Source organism: Gobio gobio (genome assembly GCF_949357685.1).
Source record: "Gobio gobio genome assembly, chromosome: 22".
In the NCBI taxonomy this organism is placed as follows: Eukaryota; Metazoa; Chordata; class Actinopteri; order Cypriniformes; family Gobionidae; genus Gobio; species Gobio gobio.
This window is the reverse complement of record NC_137118.1, coordinates 23,652,660-23,671,172: the sequence shown is the minus strand read 5'-3', so window position 1 is coordinate 23,671,172 and position 18,513 is coordinate 23,652,660. Positions and strand designations below refer to the sequence as shown.

At 44.0% G+C, this 18,513-nt stretch overlaps 1 protein-coding gene across 3 annotated transcripts in view; it reads right to left on the bottom strand.

The window, feature by feature from the left end:
* The window catches only part of carm1l (coactivator-associated arginine methyltransferase 1, like), a gene marked incomplete at its 3' end in the record, with an annotated part of 39,360 nt that extends 20,854 nt beyond the window's left edge, over nucleotides 1–18,506 (bottom strand). The window contains exons 1-4 of one of the 3 annotated variants that reach the window (XM_079804487.1): nucleotides 18,268–18,506; nucleotides 14,870–14,995; nucleotides 10,913–11,019; nucleotides 10,692–10,796 (exon numbers count right to left, since the gene is read on the bottom strand). In XM_079804487.1, coding sequence (XP_079660613.1) covers nucleotides 10,692–10,796; nucleotides 10,913–11,019; nucleotides 14,870–14,995; nucleotides 18,268–18,409 — 480 coding nt within the window. In that variant the 5' untranslated portion in view covers nucleotides 18,410–18,506. The remainder of the gene's footprint in view (nucleotides 1–10,691; nucleotides 10,797–10,912; nucleotides 11,020–14,869; nucleotides 14,996–18,267) is intronic. The other 2 variants (XM_079804489.1, XM_079804488.1) reach the window with 2 other exon arrangements.
* Nucleotides 18,507–18,513: the final 7 nt, after the last annotated feature.

The following is an 18,513-nucleotide window of genomic DNA, read 5'->3' as shown; positions in this document are numbered from 1 at the left end:
TCCCGGGCCGCCGAAAAGGTCGGGCTTGTGTGGAACCCTCCACCACGTCCCGAACCTTCTAGGTTGGATGATTGGTTCCTGGGGGGGGGTCGCGCTGGTTCTCAGCGTCCTGCCCCAGTGCCATTCTTCCCGGAGGTGCATGAGGAGCTTTCCAGGTCGTGGACGACACCCTTCAGTGCCAGAAACAGACCTGGAGGCTCCTCCCTCCTCACTACCCTTGACGGTGGACAGGCCAAGGGTTACGAGAGGATCCCGCCGGTCGAACGCGCCGTCGCGATGCAGCTGCGTCCGGCGACCGCCTCCGAGTGGCGTGGTGATCCTCGTCTCCCGTCCAAAGCCTGTAGGTTTTCGTCCAGTCTAACTGCGAAGGCCTACAGGTCCTGCGGACAGGCCGCGTCTGCCTTGCATGCCATGGCGTTGCTTCAGGTGCACCAAGCCCAGGCACTCATGGACATGCACGAGGGTAGGTCTGACCCAGAGCTCCTCCGGGAGCTCCGGGCGGCGACGGACCTCGCCCTCCGGGCGACGAAAGTTACCGCCCGTTCCGTGGGTCAGGCGATGTCTACCTTAGTGGTCCAGGAACGGCATCTCTGGCTCAACCTGGCCGACATGAGGGAGACTGACAAGAACCGGTTCCTGGACTCCCCCATATCGTCGGCCGGGTTGTTCTGCGACGCGGTCGAGAATTTCGCCCAGCAATTCTCGGCCGCCCAGAAGCAGACGGAGGCCATAAAACACATCCTGCACCGGCGGCCCGCTGCTGCCTCCACCCAGCCGCCGGCTGCAGCACCTCCGCCTGCCCGTCGCCGAGGACGTCCTCCTGCGGCCGCCCCTGCTCCCGCCCCAGCCCAGCAGCAGCCGTCGGAAGAGACCCTGAGACGGGCCGCCCAGAGATGGAGGAAACTGCTCTTCAGGAGATGGCTGCAGCACCACTCCTTCCCCCGGTGGAGGGCCGGGGGAACCCCATTTTTCTTTCTGTTCCGCCACTGGCCCCAGTGCCAGTGGCACCCAAATTCTCAATAAAAGAGCAGTTTCTAACATCTCTGGGTGCCAAGAGAGCGCGTCTGGCGGTATGCGACGCTACCATGCCTCGTACCCCTCAGACACCTCTCTCCTCGCCAACAGGGGGCGTCGGTTGTGCGGACGCACACAAAGTGCCTCCCCACGCTCGCCCGTCCCCTCAGCGGATGCAGGTCGTGTGTCAGACCCAGACCCCTGCACGGACCACTCCCATGTCGTCCTGGGGCCCCTGCGTTCCGCTGCGCTGCCCCGCTCCGGGTACGTCCGTGGTGCCGATGATCCCGCTTGCTCGGTCTCTGGGGGCCTGGCTAGCGCTCCCCAGCCCGTCTCGCTGGATCATCCGCACCATCAGACTCGGCTATGCGATTCAGTTCGCCCGGCGTCCACCGAAGTTCAGGGGTGTCCACTTCACTTCTATACCGAAGGAGGGCGCCCCCGTGCTTCAGGCGGAGATCGCTGTCCTATTGGCGAAGGACGCGATAGAGCCGGTCCCTCCAGCCGATATGAAGTCCGGGTTCTACAGCCCGTACTTCATTGTACCCAAGAAAGGTGGCGGGTTACGACCGATCCTGGACCTGCGTTACCTGAACCGCTCCCTCCACAGGATGCCGTTCCGAATGTTAACCCAGAAACGCATCTTCAGATGCATCCGTCCCCAGGATTGGTTTGCAGCGATCGACCTGAAGGACGCGTACTTTCATGTCTCGATTCTCCCTCGACACAGACCGTTTCTACGCTTTGCTTTCGACGGACGGGCATACCAGTACAGAGTCCTACCCTTCGGGTTGTCCCTGTCGCCCCGTGTCTTCACGAAAGTCGCGGAGGCGGCCATTGCTCCCATGAGAGAGCGTGGTGTTCGCATCCTCAACTATCTCGACGACTGGCTGATTCTTGCCCAGTCGCGGGAGCAGTTGTGCGAACACAGGGACATGGTGCTCCGGCACCTCAGCCAGTTGGGTCTTCGGGTCAACTGGGAAAAGAGCAAACTCTGTCCCGTACAGAGGATCTCTTTTCTCGGGATGGAGATCGACTCGGTCGCCATGACTGCGTGCCTCTCAGAGGAGCGCGTCCAGTCGGTGCTGAGCTGCTTGAGTACGCTCAAACGCAGTACAGCGGTTCCACTGAAACATTTTCAGAGGCTCCTGGGGCATATGGCAGCAGCAGCCGCAGTAACGCCGCTAGGGCTGCTCCATATGAGACCGCTTCAGCACTGGCTACACGACCGAGTCCCGAGATGGGCGTGGCACAGCGGGTCCCTCCGTGTCCAAGTGACGCCGAGATGCCGCCAAACCCTCACCCCGTGGTCGGACCCTTCGTTTCTACGGGCAGGAGTGCCTCTAGAACAAGTGTCCAGGCATCATGTTGTCTCCACGGATGCCTCACCCACGGGTTGGGGTGCCACGTACAACGGGCTTGCAGTATCGGGTCTGTGGACGGGGCCCCAACTGCAATGGCATATCAATTGCCTAGAGTTGCTGGCAGTTCGTCTTGCTCTCAGCCGCCTCAAAGGGTCGCTCAAAGACAAGCACGTTCTGGTCCGGACGGACAGCACGACGGCCGTTGCGTACATCAACAAACAAGGTGGTCTACGCTCCCGCCGTTTGTCCCAACTCGCCCGCCATCTCCTCCTGTGGAGTCAGAAGCATCTGAGGTCCCTTCGTGCTATCCACATTCCGGGCCTGCTCAACCGTGCGGCCGACGAGCTGTCGCGGTTGTCAGTGCTTCCCGGAGAGTGGCGACTCCACCCCCAGGTGGTCCAGATGATTTGGAGTCGCTTTGGGGCCCCAGATCGATCTGTTTGCCGCCCACGACACGACCTACTGCCAGTTGTTCTATTCCCTGTCCGAGGGGACCCTCGGCACGGATGCACTGGCACACAGCTGGCCCCGGGCTCTGCGCAAATATGCGTTTCCCCCAGTGAGCCTTCTTGCACAGACTCTGTGCAAGGTCAGGGAGGACGAGGAGCAACTCCTCTTGGTAGCTCCGTACTGGCCCAACAGGACGTGGTTCCCGGAACTAGTGCTCCTCGCGACAGCACCTCCTTGGCCCATTCCTCTGAGGCAGGACCTTCTGTCTCAGAGACGGGGCACCCTATGGCACCCGCGTCCAGACCTCTGGAAACTCCATGTCTGGTCCCTGGACAGGACGCGGAGGTTCTAGGTGACCTACCGCAAGCGGTAGTCGACACCATCGCTTCCGCCAGAGCCCCCTCTACGAGACGGCTATATGCGTTGAAGCGGAACCTGTTCGTCGACTGGTGCTCTTCTCGCCGAGAAGACCCCCGGAAGTGTTCGATCGGATCTGTGCTATCTTTTCTTCAAGACGGGTTGGAAAGAAGGCTGTCTCCCTCCACCCTCAAGGTATATGTTGCCGCCATCGCCGCAAGCCATGACCTCATTAATGGTGAGTCCTTAGGCAAGCATGATCTGATCGTCAGGTTCCTAAGGGGAGCGAGGAGACTAAATCCTCCTCGCCCTTCTTCTATACCCTCTTGGGACTTGACTCTGGTGCTGACCGCACTTCAGAGGGCGCCCTTCGAGCCTTTACAGTCAGTAGAGCTTAAGATCTTGTCTCTAAAGACAATACTCCTGATTGCATTGGCCTCGGTTAAGAGGGTAGGGGACCTGCAGGCATTTTCGGTCGACGAATCGTGCCTGGAATTCTGGCCGGGTGATTCTCAGGTGATCCTGAGACCCCGGCCTGGATATGTGCCCAAGGTTCCCACTACTCCCTTCCGGGACCAAGTGGTGAGCCTGCAAGCGCTGCCTTCGGAGGAGGCAGACCCAGCCCTAGCTTTGCTCTGTCCCGTCCGTGCTCTCCGGACTTACGTGGACAGAACGCAAAGCTTCAGGACCTCAGAGCAGCTCTTCGTCTGTTACGGAGGACAGCAGAAGGGAAAGGCTGTCTCCAAGCAGAGGATGGCCCACTGGATAGTGGATGCCATCGTCTTGGCGTATGAATCCCAAGACTTGCCCTGCCCGCTCGGGGTTAGAGCGCACTCCACCAGGGTTGTTGCTTCTTCCTGGGCGCTGGCTCGTGGCGCCTCGCTGACAGACATTTGTAGAGCTGCGGGCTGGGCGACACCCAACACGTTCGCTAGATTTTATAGCCTGCGTGTAGAGCCGGTGGCTTCTCGTGTGCTCGCTTCCCATAGTCAGCTTCACTGAAGTGCCCGTTCTAGTGTCGGCTTGCTGCGCCATTCCCTTCCCCTGGAACGGATACGTGTGCTTATTTTCTCCAGTCGAGTTCCCCAGGATAGGCGAACCCTGTTGAGTCCTCCGCACCCCTCGGCAGTCGGATGTTGCGGAGCGTCCGACGCCAGGTCTGGCACTCGTATGCATTGGTGGAACTTGTGTCAGACTGGGTTCCGTATGTCGTGACCCCTACGGCGGTCCCTTACGTGTATTTCCACGGTACAGCTCCCTACGGCGAGCTCGTGTCTTTCCCTTGGCAGAGTTCTCTGCCGTCTCAGTACGGTGTCGTCCCCCGCCTGCATTAGGCCGGGGCCTCCCCTGGGACTCCGTATGTTGTGCTGCCCACGGCCAGCCCATACGTGTTCTCCACATGGTAACTCCCTTCGGGCATGATGTGGCTCCCGCAGCGTCCTTCGGGCACGCTTTCCCAGCGTTATCCAATCAAGTCTGCTGAATGGGTCTTGCGGAACAGCAGTATGACTCTTCTGGCGTGAATCTTCCCGCCCGCTTCAGAACGGGGTCTGAGGGGCTCTCGCTGGGCGCTGGAAGTGGTAGTAACTGTGGCGTTTTCCATAGGGATCCCAATTCGTCGGTTATTACCGACGTACGTCGTAGTGACCGACTGAAAGGGAACGTCTCGGTTACGTATGGTAACCCTCGTTCCCTGAAGGAGGGAACGGAGACGTACGTCCCGTCGCCACAGTTCCTTCCATCACTGCTTGGCCCGAGTCACTGGTTCGGCTCCTCAGTGAAAAACGTCAGTGCGGTGCTCTCGCTTCCTGTTTATACCCGCGGCGCGGGGCGGAGCGCGAGATGCAAATCTCGCACGCCAATTGTTCATTGGCCTGTTCTTAAGTTCTCGAAGCTGATAGGGGCTCTCTGAAGTGATCCCAATTCGTCGGTTATTACCGACGTACGTCTCCGTTCCCTCCTTCAGGGAACGAGGGTTACCATACGTAACCGAGACGATTTCCTTATTCTATGAAGTCCCTCCTTCAGAAATACGTAACGAGTTCTGATTGTGCCAGCGGTTCCCGTTTTGTGATTCGACAGCAGCTTAGCGCATGTTGCCCGGAAAGGTCACGCCTCTTACCATAATGGGGAGATGCATGTGCTGGTGATTTGACTCCGGGATGAAAATAAAAGCATCTGGACGACATGGCGACAAACACTCTAAAAACGCAACCGAACGCAACCATGAACGCAACCATGAACGCAACACTTCCTCTTCTCCACGTGGGAGAGCAACAAGACCACGCCCCCTTTTTTGCGTATTCTTGTGGGCGGAGGTTAGCAACAAACTGTTCTACTGACGTCATTAAAGCAGGATGTACAGGGATGTAGTCCAAACCGGCCGTTCGCTGTAGGCTTTGAAAGGGAACTTCTGTTAAATAAAATTTCTAGCTTGGCATTGAACTTTGAGCTTTATAATTTTACAGGTATTATTTATGCTCTAACAGCAACATTACACACTAACTAAAGTTTGAAAAATGGGATCACGAAGAACAGGACCTTTAAAACAGCTCAAACATGTATTTTAGTCTAGGACTAGGCTTAACCTTTATCTTTGAAACCAAGGGTTAGTACTTGTTCGCTTAGCGTTCACGCTGTCATTTTTAACACCGAACCTAAAGAAACCAAAAAAAAAAAAAGACTTTTACGACACATTTTGTGACTGAACATCCAAACCAATGCTGTGTTCTGGGCTAAATGCACTGGTTGTATGGGTGTACATATGATGGTATTTTGACCAGCTGAGAACTTGCGAAAAGCTTATAAAGTGTGTTAAGGAGTCAAAACAGCTGCAGGAATCCCTCTTTTACATACAAACAAAGATCTTCTGCAAGAAATGGGATAAGCATTGCAACTATGACAAGAAAAAACAGGTACTGTATGCTTGAGTCCGTGTTGCGCTCACAATTTCAGTTGTTTGGAAGCGGACCGAGATCCATCTTTTCAGGGGTGTAGATTAATGTATTATGTCTCGGTGTCCCGTTTGTTTAGTGTGCACCAGGGTTCGGATTGCCAGCGTTCACACAGGACATGTTTGCTGTGGTCTGAGTCCGAGCACGATTGTTCCAAGCACCCCACGCGGCGTTGGTCTGGTTTCACACTCACTTGATTCCATCAAACCCTGGTGCATTTGCATTCATCTTACATCACAAACGTGCACGACGCATGATAAAATACAGAACATGGGTGAATATATTGTGGTTTTTTTTTATTAATTTGGTGTTCTTGTGCGCAACAAAGTGAACAATACCTGTGTTATAGTATGTCCGTGGCATGAAGGCTTACAAACAGATTCTTTTAAGGAAACAAACAGACTCTTTTTCCTGTGAACCACGCCCATTTTCAAACTACACATTTAAATCGAACCAAACCTGTGAACACACCCTAAGTGAAGTTAAACACAGCAGCCTAATATTATTGCTGCAGTCGGTGTCATTATTGTTAGGGCGTTTTCACACTGGCAGTTTAGTTCGGAACGGGGCACGGTTCGCATGAAAAACTGCTGAACCCAAATGTGCACCGGTGTACCGATCCCAAGACTACCTGAAGTAGGTGGTCTGAGTTAGGTTGCACTTGAACTGATGAACCGTTATTGCTTATGTTGCACAAGTGCCCACTACAGACAGAACTAGTGCATAAGGTTTAAATGAAACGAACTAAGCCCTTGATCACTTGAGCTGATTTATTATTTAAACCCCCCTTTTTTTAACTTAGGAATTTGTTTTATGCTCCATTCTACATGCATACAAGTTGTTGAAGATATCTAAAATCCTATATGAACTTTTAAAATTGAGAAAAAAAAGAAACAAGTGAACAAAAGGTAGCTACATCAGGGGCGGACTGGGGCAAAAAAGTGGCCCTGGACTTTCTGGCACAAAACGGCCCATAAAACCCGGTCAGCAACACACCTCACCATAAACTCACCAGCTCATTATACACAGAGCAATTTTAAACACCAATTACTAAGATAAAAATATATATGCTATTTATACAGAAATACAAATGCTATTTTTTATTGAAATGCTTATCATTAACATTAATGAATGACTTCATAAATAATTTAGAATTAAATCTTTTCTATACAGTGAAGTTTAATATCACTAAAGTTCAATACCTACCATAAAACCAGTCCATATAAAGCAATGCTGTGTCTTGAAGACTTATGTAGTGCAGAATGTGGACTATTTTATGGTGCCTTTCTAGTGGTTATAGTATTTGTCCTTCCAGGAGCTTGACATCTGTCATTTTATGGAATAGAGCTCCAATTGTTTAAAAATTAGGCAAGGCAAGATTATTTGTATAGCACATTTCATACACAGTGGCAATTCAAAGTGCTTTACACAGAAATGAAATTAAAATATTCGTAAGTGAATTTATAGTAATAAAAATTGTAGTTTTTTTAAATGAAAAATACAGCATACGAGAATGATTTCTGCAGGATCATGTGACCGGGAAAACTCCCGGTGCTCCTGATGGTCACTTTGCCCCTGGCTACAAGTATTATGAGATTAAATCCCAATACAATAGTATACACTATTATGTGATTCATTCTAAAAAAATTATTAATATATCAATATATCATACACTTCAGTTAAAAGGTGCACTATGTAAAAACATTTTCAGTAAAATATCCAAAAACCACTAGGCAAGTGTTATATATTTTGTTCAGTTGAGTACTTACAAGATCCCAAATGTTTCCAAATATTTGTAAATCGTGAGAAATTGCTATTTTAACCAAGGAACCGTGACGTGTGAGGGAGTCGCCTGTCGATGGCGCCATATCTGCGTTACCCTCGGTTTCTGCTTATATTTTGCAGAAACGCTTTACTCTCACTGCAGTGTGCAACAAGTGTCATAGCAGCCGCCGAGCGAACGCACAGAATAACATCATTTTTTAACACACTCTATAGTAGGGATGGGCATTTCAAGCAAAAATTATATTCGAAGATCGCTGGGAATTATTCGATTTTTATTCGAAAATCGCAACTCCTCCCCCGCATGCACGCGTGTAAAGGCTACACACATAAACAGAGAAAGAGAGGGAGAGAGACCATTCACACTCTCAATCTGTATGATAACAAACTGTTTAATTCATTAGGGAATAGACTATATCAACTCAAGCCATATATTTATTGTAACATGCTGAAACATATGACTGTAATGTGACATCGCCCCAAGTTACCTGATAAATGCCACAAGTCTACAGCGTGCACGTGAGACGATGTGTTATTCTTCTGTTGTCTCAGGGCGTTTTTACTCTGGCATTTTAGTTCGGAATGGGGCACGGTTAGCATAAAAAATTGCTAATGTGAAAGCTTACCTACAGAGCTTGGTGTGCACTGAGGTACCGAACCCGAGAACACACAACCTGAGTTCGGTTGCTCTCGGAGCTGTGCCATGATTCACGTGAATGTGCAAACAGCACTCGGGTGCGCACTTGTTCTGGAAGAAAGTAACCAGCGCATGCGTTTTAGCCGATTACAATGTCATTAGTTCAATAACATACACGTAAGAGATGATAGTGTTGATGATTTACCTGAGATACGATCGCGAGAGTGAGCCTGCAGTGTATTCGCGCATAGAGTGCAATCAGGGCAAATTAATGGCAATTCACCGTCTCCTCAAAAGAGTCTGTTTGCAAGCAGCAAAGCCGCCTTCAAGCGACACACATAAGGTAAACCCAAGTGTCGTTTACTCAGCTGCACATAATAGCACCAAATTAATTGAAAAAAGACCAATATATTGACCCGCGTTCTGTTTTCTATCACGCCCGTGCACGTTTGTGATGACATAAGATGAACGCAAACGCACCAGGGTTCAAGTTGAGTGTGAAACCAGACCAACACTGCAGAGGCGGAGGGAACAATCAGACTCGGACCGCAGCAAACTTGTCCAGTATAAAACACCCTGAGAGCTGACTGACAGCGCCTCCCTCTGGTTACATGAACGCGTCAGCACCACATCAGCACCGACAACATGGGGATTTTTTTTGGACGATAATCGCACATACTATTCGATATTCTATAATTAAATAACTAATCGAATATTCGAAAATCCCTACTCTATAGATGTATCTAATATGACAATCAGAGCTGCATCACCTCATACTCATGACATGAAAAGCGGAAGTGGCGCTGGCGACTGTGTCATAATTAAAGTCCTGCTGCTCGTGAGGCGTGTGTTGCCTTCATCTTATAAACAATTATTAACAATATCTTATTAACAATCACTCCAGCGGCCTTGTTCAGCTCCATAACACTCGGTCCTGCTCTGCTTCATACTACAGTAACATTAATAAATCGCATCCATGAACATGATTTCTGCCCGAGTCCTATCCCGAATCTTTTCCACCGGCTGTGAGGTGAAGACCACATGTCCCAAGAGTCTGCGCTCAAACTTGGCATCATCAAACTACGCCTTTGTTTTGAACAGGCGACCTCTAGTGGATAGAAAAGTAACATAGTGCACCTTTAAGCGCGATCTGCTGTGACGTCACAATCAAGTTGAATTGTGCGATATAGGGCTGCTTGAAGTGTACATCGGAGTAGACTCGCTTCCTCTGTCAAAATTGAGGGGACCAGGGTCTGTCCATATAAACTTCCCTCTTCCACTTCACAAAATGGAACGCATTTCAAAATGGCGGCGAGGATTCCCCCAAGGAGTAGTGCTTAGGGAAGTTTGTGAGTGTGAGTCTAAAAGTGGAGTGGAACGCAGCCCCGGACTCGGGTGCGCACTTGTTCAGTAAGTAAAATAACTTGCACATGCATTTTAACCAATTACGATTTATTTAGTTCAGTAAAACACATTTAAGGGATGATAGTGCATTCAGGGCAGCAAATGAATGGCAAAGCAAAGTCTCCTCAAAAGAGTCTGTTTCCAAGCAGCAGAAAGCCGCCTTGTGTGACACACATACAGTAAACCCAAGTGTCGTTTACTCAGCTGCACATAATAGCACCAAAATAATTTAAAAAACACAATATACTGATGCACATTCTGTTTTCTATCATGTGCCGTGCACATTTGTGATGATGTAAGATGCACACAAATGCGCCAGGGTTCGATAGAGTGGGCTGGGTTTTACTTTACATTTGTTTTTTTTTAATTTCTGTAATAAGTCTATTTCTAAATTGAATATACTGTACCTGAAAAACGTAGTGCTTTTTTAAAATGTGTATATTTGTTCTATTGTTTTTGTCCTAGTGTTTGAAATTTGCTTCTTTGTTCTTATTTTTAATGACAAAAATAAAATAACTATATTGTGATATATATTATTACTGTGAAATAAAATTAATAAAAAAAGATTTGTCACATTGTCAACCCCTAGTAACAGGTATCGGCACAAGTCCAAGATCACTGCCATATTGGCCAACGAAGCATAAAGTTTAAAAAAAAAATACACCTTTGTTGTGTTTGATGATGTAATTTTATCATGCAAATCAGAATAAACTAGCTGAGAACACTTACTTTATCTTTGAAGTCAACTTCATTGAGCAAAATGGCTTTTTGGTAGGTTGCAGTCCTGAGGTAATCCTGAAGCATGTTCTGCTGCTGGGACAGACAGCCATAAAACTGAGAGAAAACTGAAAATGTCTCACATTTCTTAGAGAAGTAAATCATGTATACTGATCCCATACAAGGGAGCTGAATAAAGTTCCAGGTTTGCATGGGGTGATTCTCCACTTTACCTGGAAGTACTGTAGTGCAGATGAATCATCTGTCCTCTGCTGAAACACAGACTGGTCTCTTCTGAGGTTAATCCATGAGCTCAGCATTCTGTGGAAGCCCTGAAACTCTGCAGAAGTCACCCTTTTTCACTATCATGTATGGTAATAACACAATCCAAACAGTAATGGACTATGGTAGTTATTACCCTGATAAATTGCTATCATATTTCTGAGTCCTCTAAATGATCAACATGATCAAAATGTTGCTGAAAAGCCTGTTTCACACAATCTACTACATGCTTTCAGTCATCTGATTAACAGTTTTTCAGCAAGTAAAAAATTGTGGTCAGCTCGTGGTTCATGTGTCTTTCCGTTGTAAAATCTTTACAGATTTTTATAAAGTATACATGAGAATATTTCAAGATGAAGACTTACAGGACTGAAGCAACTTTTTCTTTATTATCCAGACATGGTATCAAATATAATCATCAGACTTTGGAAGATGGTTTATTTGTCCATCTCCAAATCATAATTGTATTGCATTAAATTATGTTTTAAAACTACAGAAATGTTATCATAAAACTAAGCAAATATCATCTTAAGATATAAAGTGACGACTGATATTCATATGCATTTTATGCAAGTAGTCTGCTATAACATTGAATAAACTTTGAGGTGTTTTTCCTGAGTGCATTTTCGTTGTGGGAATTTGTGAGCGCCACATTCTCACTATACTGTATTATAGCCTACTATATGACCATAAATGCCTGATTTATGAAATATGATAAACAAAAAACGCTTTTTTGACAAATGTTTTAGATTGTTTTAATATTTTGTCTGAAGTCCAATAAACTGTTCCATTTTAAAAGATTTGACTGACTAAATGTCTGGCTTTGCAGGGTTAATGGTTAATTTATTATTAAATGTATAAATATACTATTGTTCACTGTTAATTCATGTTTGATCATAATACATACATTTATTAATTAAAAGTGTACTTATCAGGATCAGTATCAGTGCGTATATATCACAATGACCGGGAGGGGACATGTTTGGGGTTCACTTATTTTTGTCTTGGCTACGACATATTAACTCATGGGAACGTGGTAAGTCCTAGGCACGATCATTTTGTCAAGGTAATGACATCCTTATATGTCGTAAAGTCAAGCATCCTATGTTGAGGGAACGACATATTTAACATGGCCACAAGTTAAATGAGTAAATATGGAAATGGATAGGCCTGTAATAATATTTATTTAGTACTATTATTATTTACTTTAGTACTATAGTACTGTTACATAAGGATGTCGTTACCTTGACAAAATTATTTCGTGACCACAAGTTAATATAACATTCCCACAAATGAATATCTCATGGTCACAACATATCACATTCCCCCAAGTTCATACATCATGGCCACGACAAAACAAAGTGACCCGAACATGTCCCCTCCCGGTCCCCGTAATATATATATTTTAGGTTCAAATACATAAAGATATTGGGGCTGTCAAAATGAACGCGTTCAAAGTATTTAACGCAATTTATGCTGCATCAGTTTTTTTCCTGGCATCCTTTGGCATTACATTATATGATCAAGCTGTCATTCATTCAAAAACGCAAAAGACAACTCAAATCAGTACTGGCGCGCATCTGTGAAGCGGCTCTATATGATGATACATCCGACACGCATGAAAGCCGCTTCTCAGACAGCGTGCCAGTAGTGATTTGAGTTCACTTTCACGCATGAACTGACAAAACCATTATGTCAAAATGCCCATTATCGGCGAGTATCCTCGTAATGACATTCCTAAATGAGTTTAAAAGTGACTTAGAGTAAAAATGAATGTAAAAACTTAGGAGAAATTCATATGAGTGTCAGATCCGTATCATGTGCGTCAGGTCTTAAAGTAAACTGTCATTAATGTTAATCACAGAACAAAAAAAAAATTACTCACTGCTCCTGGCTGAATAACATTTGTAGCTTTAACAAGGATTAATCTATTATTAATTGACTGTGAAGACAATATTGTATAATATATATATTATAATGTTATATTATATATTTCTACCTGAATATTACTGTTATAGCAATATCTGAAAATATTAAAGCACTGTGTGGCCTGTGAAAATTTGTCAGGGCAAGTAAAAATCTAAACCAGCCTGACTGGCCAGCACTATAATAAAGGCCCAGCTAAATGTGCCATTTCTAATTATAATGGGTTTATGTGAAGATTGCTTTAGGTTTGCTTAAATAAAAAAAGAAATAATAATAAATAAAATAAAAAAATATATTTTTTAAGCTTATTAAAATGTTAAAAATGATGGCTTTCAATTATACTGTAATGATAAATGGTAATAATTATTTAATCCCCAGAAATTGAGAAAATCATAGTACTTGGTAAAAAGATGCAATTAAACAATTATTTAAAATATACTACCTTTATGTCATTTCTACATGAATTTGGAGATTTAATGTGAAATTATTACAATATAAAAATAGAATAAAAATGTTCATAGATGCATTTAATCATGATTAATTACAGAAAAATGTGTGATTTAATTAGTTATTTTTTTAATCATTTGACAGCACTAATATACTGTATATATTCCCTCACATACACATCCATATTCTTCTTTATAAGTCTGTATATAAAGAGTGTGATGTTTAAAGTATCTCCACAGGGTTTGCAATTTAGTGATATATCTATCATGTTTGATTCAGTTACCAATGGATTTATCCACAATCTCCACGAGCCGTTAAACACAGATGTACAACAGATGTGCTGGAAAAACGTAATGCTTCTCAAAGGAAAAAGACAGAAAGATTCCATACTTTGATCTTGGATTAGTAATACTAGAAAAATATTGAAGAAATAAGACCAAAGCAATAAAGTATTCATGCTACGAGACTGGAACAGGTTTGATGACCTAAAACCGTTTTTACAAGTAATATTTGGCTTCTAAAGGGCATTAAAGGGTTAGTTCACCCAAAAATGAAAATTCTGTCATTAATTACTCACCCTCATGTCGTTGGACACCCGTAAGACCTCCGTTCATATTCGGAACACAAATGAAGATATTTTAGTGTAAAGCTGATGCTGAGAAAGGCTTCACACAGGCCTCCATTGGCATTCAGTACATTGACACTTCCAAGATCCATGAAAGGCACTTAAAACGTTGTTACAAAGTCTATCTCACCACAGTGGCTCTACAATAATCATACAATGCGACAACAATAGTTTTTGTGCGCAAAAAAAAAATCAAAATAACACCTTTATCCAACTTGTTCTCGACTTCCGTGTGCGCCTCCACGACGCATGCGCGAGAATATGACGTAGCGCCGGTGTTCGGGAATCGATGAAATACACACTTAAGCCCCATTTTGAGCACTACGCGAGACCTAAAGCACGATCAATGTAGAATCCAACAGCTTAGACACGCGCGTCTTCCTCTGCTCGTAAACAAATCGCTTCTGGGTCATATGTCCGAACGCCGGATCTGCGTCATATTCTCGCGCATGCGTCGTGGAGGCGCACACGGAAGTCGAGAACAAGTTGGATAAAGGTGTTATTTTGATTTTTTTTTGCGCACAAAAACTATTGTCGTCGCATTGTATGATTATTGTAGAGCCACTGTGGTGAGATAGACTTTGTAACGACGTTTTAAGTGCCTTTCATGGATCTTGGAAGTGTCAATGTACTGAATGCCAATGGAGGCCTGTGTGAAGCCTTTCTCAGCATCAGCTTTCAACTAAAATATCTTCATTTGTGTTCCGAATATGAACGGAGGTCTTACGGGTGTCCAACGACATGAGGGTGAGTAATTAATGACAGAATTTTCATTTTTGGGTGAACTAACCCTTTAATATTGCATGAGATTAATACAATTCTGTCACTTTTGGAAGACCGATCAGGCAAAAGTCTGACATAAATGTGTCAGTTTGGAGGTAAAGAGTGAAGAAAAGAATAGATAACTAACCTGACTGAGAGGTGAAGCGCATGAGGATACTGAAACAGCCCAGTGTGATGAGGAATGAGCGGCTGGCCACTCGACAACACTCGGTCTCCCTCGTGATTGAGAACTTAAAAACACAAACCCCAGCATCTAAAAGGATAACAATAAAAAGGGTATATGAATGCGGATTAAAAAAACAACAACAACAATGAAAGGATTAGGACACCACAAAGTTCAGTTACGCTCATGTCATTCCCATATGACTTCCCATGGAATACAAAAGGAGATGTTTGAAACATGTTCACGCAGCTCTTTTACATAAAATTAAGTGGATGACCGGTGATTTATTTTGTGTGAGAATCAGTTCTGTCCGGCATCATTCATGTCAAACCTGATATTGCAGCAAGATTTTCAATGAATAAAAACTTAAATCGTTTTAACCCTAAAGGCTTGTGCATATCGGGGCGATTATCGCACGTGCTTATTGCCAACGTTTAACGCATCATGACTAAACATAGGGCACCAATGTGAGTGTGCACACCAACGCGCAAAACGGTAGGAATAATAGCGTAATAAAAAATAAAAAAACCACCCTAGTTTTTTTGGTGTGACGCCGCTGCGTTAAAAACTGTCCGACCAATGAGATTGGCGCTTTTGTTCACGTGCCTGGAGCTGATGAAGTTACAGTAAAACATGACTTGATGGCACTCAAGCACAAAACAGGCTTGCCGAGCACACATTGATGCCCAAGATGAAGACGACAAAGAGGAAGTAAGTAGACGAAGAAGAAGATGCACCGAGGCAAGATGAACGTAGAGCTGCTGGTCTCTTTGGTGTCTGAACAAAAATAACTTTATGATAAACGCCACAGCGACTACAAAAACCTCGATAAGAGGGAGTTGTTATGGAGAGGAATTGCAGATCAAATAGGATTCCAGGGTATTTCTGTTTTTCAATAAGCACCATCTACTGTCAGGGAGTAAATCTGCAAATTCACTCGGCGCATCACCAGAGAAAATCGTTTGGGTATGAACACAAAGACGCGCCGAAAAACTCAGTGAAAAATGCTGACAATAAGCGCGAGCGATAATCATCCCGGTGTGCACAAGGCTAAACGCTCAAAATAATTCATTGGTTTCAGTAGTGCCAACTCAAATTATACAAATTAGTTATAACTTTTATCAGTAGTTAGAACTTTCTTTTTCTTTTGAGTTCTCAAAACTGACACATTTTAAGTATTCTCATTATATTTGAGTTTTATGAACTTGTTTCTTTTAATTTAGACAAACTTAAATTTAACCAAAACTGGCCTGGGATTTCTATTGCTCAGCATGCATGACACTCAAAAGGGAGAGTAAATGCCAAAATTAAGTTTTATATTATGTTTTTTGTGTAAGATTAACCTGAAGTGGGAGATTTAGTAGTGTTTAATGTTATGCTATGATAGTTTAAAAGAGTTTTTGTTATGTTTTTGTTGTTGTTGTTGTTGGGTTAGCATCATGGTGACGAGTGGAGCATGAGCTTAGTGTGAGAACAGATATACTGTTAAATGTTTTATATTACTGTACAGCAAGTAAATGCTATGCTGGGCTAATGCTGCCAAAGCATTGTGTCACCAATTAGCAAGGTGGCATTTATTGAATATGCTAGTTAAAGCAAGTTTCCACTACTAAATATTTGAGATTACATGATATTTTTAAGTTAAAGGTTTGAATGAGCTTACTCAAATATTTCAAGTTCAGAGCAATTAAAAATCTGGAAGCTCTGCTTACTTAAACTTTAAATTTCTTAACTTGCAAAATTTGAGGCAATTTTTTTAGTTTTGCCAACTTATCCGGGTTTACAGTGAAGCTTAACAGCCTGTGGTCACCAAATGCTTTTGATAAAGAAAAGAAAAGCATGAACATTTTGCTAAACATCTCCTGTGCTCTACAGAAGAAAGCAAGACACATGAGCTCCAGAGCAGTGGTTCAGCTAGTAGCTGGCATTATCTATGTGAGGTAGACGGGATACAGAGAAAAAGAGCAGAACGGGGCTATCTGATTTTGTGCACCAGGAGGCAGAAAGCACAGGCGGCCTAGGGCCAGTGTACCATGTCAAAGAAAACAGAGTCCGGTGCCGGTGATGCTCGAGCTGCTCATGGTGTGTGCACAGAGCTGCAGTAAATCCTGGGGATCTGTCAGTGCGGCAGGACCACACAATGAGACCCGGGGAAATGTGTGGCACACCTGAATAAAGAGGCTTCATATGTCCTTTAGCCAATAAACAAGATACTACAAAAAGCCAATGGAGAAATTGTTTGGTATGGCGTTATTTAACAGTGTAAATGCTTCCATGTGGTTCTTCACTTCCTTTGCTCGTCATCATAATTTTTCAGACAGGAGCAGATAGATGTAATGAAGAGCAGAAAAAATGTAATGAAAAATGTAATGAAAAGAGCACTGATGCAAAATTACGAATGAGATATATATATATATATATATTTTTTTTTTTTTCAGCAAACAGAATCAACTGAGTTTAAAATGAGACTTTTAAAAATGATCAGCATTAAAATAAGTACTGATTAATATTAATTAGTGTGCATTTAGGGTGAATTCAGTTTTTCCAAGTCATCTCAATGCAAAAAAAATGCTCTTCTTACTTAGTACGTCGGTCTTGTTTCCAGTCAAAAAAACAAACAAACAAAAAACTAAAAATTAAGATGGTTTTACTAGATAAGTAAAATGACTAATATATATTAGTGGGGGGGGGGGGGGGGGGTAGAATTTAAAATCAAATTTTAAAAATCTGAGTTTTTACTTAAAACAAGCTCAATTATCTGCAAATGGGGTGAAAATAATCCCAAAAGAAACAAGAAACAAGGTTTCAAATAGAAACACGACTATCTTTCTTATCACATTGGTAGATAATTTTACTTGTTTTCAGCAAAACTCACTTCATTTTGATTTTATTTTCAAGAAAACAAGAAAATATATACTATGGCATTTTACTTATCCAGTAAATGCATCTTGATTTAAGAATTTTTCGGTATTTAGACAGGAAACAAGGCTAAATAAGAAAAGCATTTTTGCAGTGCTCAATGGCAAAAAGTGTACCAGTCACCCCGAATTCATCCTACTATGGGTTTAGGGTTTATCTATGGTATATATATAATTAGACTGTTATTTCTATAGGAAATACGTGTAACGTGCCTTCTCAGCTTTTCAGAAGCTATCTCAGTTTATACGTAAAGCTAAGATACCGAAGTCTGCTATTATGAAAGTCAAGAGATTTCAATACAAACTCAGTTAGCCTATTTCACATACAATTCTTCCCAAACCATGTCCTGAGATATCCACATTCATCATTTTGTAGCTCTATATATCCAAAATAGCTTCGACATGCATGTAGGCTACACAGTAACGTTAGTACTGTTTGTTTACCATCGTTTATGGTGAGAGAGACGTCATCCGGCTGTCTGTGGACTTGAAGTGTGAGTTCCTGATGTTGATCTCGCTTCGTGTCGCTCTCGTTGAGAAAGACCACAGTTACAGAGAACCGGGTCTGTAACTGATTATCGACCATGATTGAATCCGGCAGTCATTGTAGGGTGGTGAAGCTCTCGTGTGCTTCTTGTACACGCATTTTGACAGAGCAGAGAGGCTGTGCACAAGTTCAAATGGGAGGAG